The following is a 4,224-nucleotide window of genomic DNA, read 5'->3' on the forward strand; positions in this document are numbered from 1 at the left end:
CACCCCACTCACCATGGTGACCAGTCAAAAACAGTTGCCATACTCACTTGCAGCTAAGTAAGGGCTGCTGGACTGTAACAGGGAATGGGGCTACCCCCATACCCAATACGACTGTACTGAACCAGGGGTGGTTCCTTAACCCCAACACACTTACCAAATAAAGGACCCTGTAGGAATGACCGGTAAGTTTTGCTATCTGGACAAGACCTGGGTATTTCCACACTAAAATCTGGTTCTGGGAGTAGCCATGGGTGCTGACCTGCAGAAAGAGAGAAATATAACAACAGACAAGTTAATAATAGTGACAGTGGTGGTGGTCGTCATGGTGCATTGTGGGGTGGTAGTAGTAGTGGTGGTGTGCTGTGGTTGGGGTAGAGTAGTAGTGGTGGTGGTGATGGTGAGGATGGTGAGCTGTGTTGTGGTAGCAGCCATAGTGGCATTCCTACTGGCACTATTAGCGTTTATATATATGCATATGTACATGTGTTTATGTATATATGTATGTGTTTATGTTTATATATGTGTATGTGTAGTGTATAGTTGTGTTTGTGTATATGTCTATGTATATATGCGCATGTGTAGTGGTGGTGCAGTAGTAGTAGTAGTAGTAGTGGTGGTGGTGGTAGTGGTAATATGGCAGTAATGGTGTGGTAGTAGTTGATGTACAATGTGGCTGTGGTGGTGATGGGAGTGTGTGGGGTGATGTAGAAGATCATAACTTTGATGATGATGATGATAGTAACAAAGGTAGTAATTAAAATGGTTGTTTAATAAAACGAACTTACCAACTCATTAGAATGTTTGGACCAAGCTAAGTTACAGACTTGTGATCCGGTGTCGACACACTGTAGCGGCTGACCAGTGAGGGTGTTCCAGAATCTCATACAGCGGTCCGCTGTGCCTCCGCCACTGGCCAGCAGACCATGTTGGTGTGGGGACCAGGCTATGGCCTTAACGGCCGCTAGGTGTTCCGTGTAGGTCTGCACGGGGCTCACACTGGTCACATTCCATACAAACAGTTTGTTATCGTTGCCACCTGAGGCCAGGTGTTGGTGGTCAGGGGACCACTTGAGACCACAGACCTGGGAAAATAGAAAAACAGCAGTTAGTTTAGTTGGTTAGAAAGACTGTGCGTGTGTGTGTACATGTTTGTGTGTCTATGTTTGTCCCCCCAGCATCGCTTGACAACCGATGCTGGTGTGTTTACGTCCGCATAACTTAGTGGTTCGGCAAAAGAGATCCGATAGAATAAGTACTAGGCTTCCAAAGAATAAGTCCTGGGGTCGATTTGCTCGACTAAAGGCGGTGCTCCAGCATGGCCGCAGTCAAATGACTGAAACAAGTAAAAGAGTAAACAGCCCACACCATTCTTAACCCCTACTTTTAATAATATGGGCCTCACGAAGGCAAAATGGCTGATGTGTGATGAAGGTGAATAAGAGAGGAAAAGGGGATCCAGGTGGATAGAGAGACAGGGAGTGAGATGAATGCAGTAGGGGTACTGAAGACCCTAAATAGTTACCTCTTGCCTGTGTCCAGTCAACTTTCTCTCTGGGGCTAAAGAAGGGGTGCGTATATCTCTTTGAAGGATCAGACGGTCTCTACTGCCCGAAGACAATATATCAGCGTTCCAAGCCAGTGCTCCTGAAACGAAACAAAAACAGGCACAGTGTATCTACGACTACATAATCTGATGTGTCCGCATTCTTTCTTATTGTCGTGGCAGTGGTGTGGTGTGGTGTTGACACAGATATGGTAATGCTGTAGCATGTGGTTTGATGGACATCTGGCTGCTATTTCTAGCAGACTCACTAACCCACCCCCTGACCCCGGTAAGTATTGAACTCAAACCCTTCCACTTACCAACGCGAGCTGTGTGACCTTCCAGTGTGTTGATTTTCTTGTTCGCAGTTACATCCCAAATCTGGACATAACCTTTGTGGGTTCCCACGGCAACCAGATGACCCTACAACAGAAACAGAAAAACACACTGAGAGATCTGGGTGAAGCAGGGACGGACGGGGGCGGACGGGGACACACACATAACAAGAGAAGGACCAGGTGGTGGTGGAGGTGGTAGTGATGATTAGGAAGAGAAAGAGAGGGGAGGAAGGGGAGGAGCAAGAGGAGAGGCAGAAGGGGCAGAGGAGGGGAAAGAGAATGATGAGAATAATGGTGAGTAGGCAGAGGCAGAAGAGGAGGATGATAGTGGTGATGATGATGATGATATTCAGAATGGCAGTGTGGCTGCTGCTGCTGAAACTCACCCTTTCAGCCCAAGATACAGCTGTTACAGAATCTCCATCAGAAGCCAGGTCACAAAGTCGGGTCACCTACAAAAACAACAAACACTTCACACTCACTATCATTATTATCATTATTATTATCATCATTATCATTATTCTACTGGGGTCGACTTTGCCTTTCATCCTTTTGGGGTTGATTAAATAAGTACCAGTTACACACTGGGGTTGATGTAATCAGCTTAATCCCTTCCCCCAAATTTGAGGCTTTGTGCTTCCAGTAGAAAGAATTATTATTATTATTATTATTATTACTATTATTATTATTATTATTATTAGCAGCATACATTTTCCGATATATTTTCTACGTACAACAGAAATGACGATTAGGAAGCAATTTTCTCCAGTGGTCCCTGACAACAATATCTGGTTGGTTAGCCTGATCTCACGGTCTATTTGCATTGATGTGTTTCAGAGTACGGTGGCTTTAGCATTTTTCTGAGGCCTTTTCTGGAGTATGCTTGTACAGGTACCAAACCTCTTATCCAGAATCCAGAATGACACCAGTACATAACTGGTACTTAATTTATTGAACCTGAAAGGACGAAAGTCAAAGTCAACCCCAGTGGCATCTGAATCCAGAATGTGAAGACAGATGAAATACTGCTAAGCATTTCACCCAGCATGCTAACGATTCCGTCAGCTCACCATTTTAATTATAATAATAATAATAATAATAATAATAATAATAAATATCCATTCTACAATAGACACAATGCCTGGAATTTAACCTTTAGTCATTTAGATTGACTAAAGTCAAAGTCAACCTTGATGGAATTTGAACTAAGAACATAAAAACAAACAAAATGTCTTAATAATAATAATAATAATAAGTAGCAGCAGCATTTGCCCATTTCCCTACTGCACCTGAAAACTCTTGTTTAACTATTTTCTCTTATATTTTTTAATAAACTGTGTTGTGCACACATATATATATATATATATATACACACATATACACATACGTAAAAGGGTCACTTACCTGGCTAGTACACGCACTCCATAAATAAACACAAGTGCCCAAACCAACACTAAGAACATTCTGTGATGACCAATCAACTAAATTCAAATAGAAATCATCTTGGAGTTCTGGGGCATCAAGAACCTTGAAGGGAATTTTTGATATCTTTCTCATGGCCTGTTGGGGGAGAGAGAGAGAATTTTGGAATGTTTTAACCGAAGAAAAATGATTTCAAAATATCACGTTTTGGTTTCACTTCATTATTACAATTGACGTGTGTGTATATAAAACTAGATATTTGCATACAATAAGCATGTGTGTGTGTGTGTGTATATAAATATATATATATACATACACACGCACACACACACAATATTCACGCACGTGTAGGATCAAGCTGTAAATGACACAGCGTTGGACTTACCTTCCTAGGTGAACGCAGCAGCTTTTGACTTTTACTTCCGACAGGAGACAGAGAATAAGGGGATGAATCTGCAGCATCGGGGCTGCGGCGGGGAACATAATACTGCAATGTAGAAAAAAAAGAGGACATCACTCAAGACATAATAGGGGGGAGGTGGGGGGGGGGTTGTTTAACCCCAGGTCAGTTTAGATCCAAAAGACGTATGATCAAAGACGTTCCACCCATGTTTTATTCAGACATAGTGTATCTAAGACTACATTATCTAATGTGCCCTTCATTTACAAGAAAGTAGAATGCAATTTAACTGCTATTTCTATCAGAAGTTATTCCAGGTGCAATTACCTTAAACAAGTTACGACTCTCCTTGGGAACAAGAATTCGTCGGTCGTCAGGTTGTTGGTCCTGAAACAAGAGACAAACATTATTAATATTATTATCATTATTATTGATAATAATAATTATGGAATGGGCCAGATGTAATTTACTGAAGCAGATTTTACTACAGCTGGGTGCCTTTCCTGCTTCCAACCTTCATC

General features: G+C 42.1%; 1 protein-coding gene across 1 annotated transcript in view; it reads right to left on the bottom strand.

Moving 5' to 3' along the window:
- LOC106869096 (fizzy-related protein homolog) overlaps positions 1 to 4,224 on the bottom strand; it is a 14,737-nt gene that overhangs the window by 1,311 nt on the left and 9,202 nt on the right. Inside the window, exons 5-12 of the mRNA XM_014914627.2 lie at positions 4,031 to 4,090; positions 3,689 to 3,790; positions 3,286 to 3,441; positions 2,268 to 2,333; positions 1,864 to 1,966; positions 1,523 to 1,644; positions 786 to 1,082; positions 155 to 259 (exon numbers count right to left, since the gene is read on the bottom strand). Coding sequence (XP_014770113.2) covers positions 155 to 259; positions 786 to 1,082; positions 1,523 to 1,644; positions 1,864 to 1,966; positions 2,268 to 2,333; positions 3,286 to 3,441; positions 3,689 to 3,790; positions 4,031 to 4,090 — 1,011 coding nt within the window. The remainder of the gene's footprint in view (positions 1 to 154; positions 260 to 785; positions 1,083 to 1,522; positions 1,645 to 1,863; positions 1,967 to 2,267; positions 2,334 to 3,285; positions 3,442 to 3,688; positions 3,791 to 4,030; positions 4,091 to 4,224) is intronic.

Source organism: Octopus bimaculoides, chromosome 28 (assembly GCF_001194135.2).
Source record: "Octopus bimaculoides isolate UCB-OBI-ISO-001 chromosome 28, ASM119413v2, whole genome shotgun sequence".
NCBI lineage: Eukaryota > Metazoa > Mollusca > Cephalopoda > Octopoda > Octopodidae > Octopus > Octopus bimaculoides.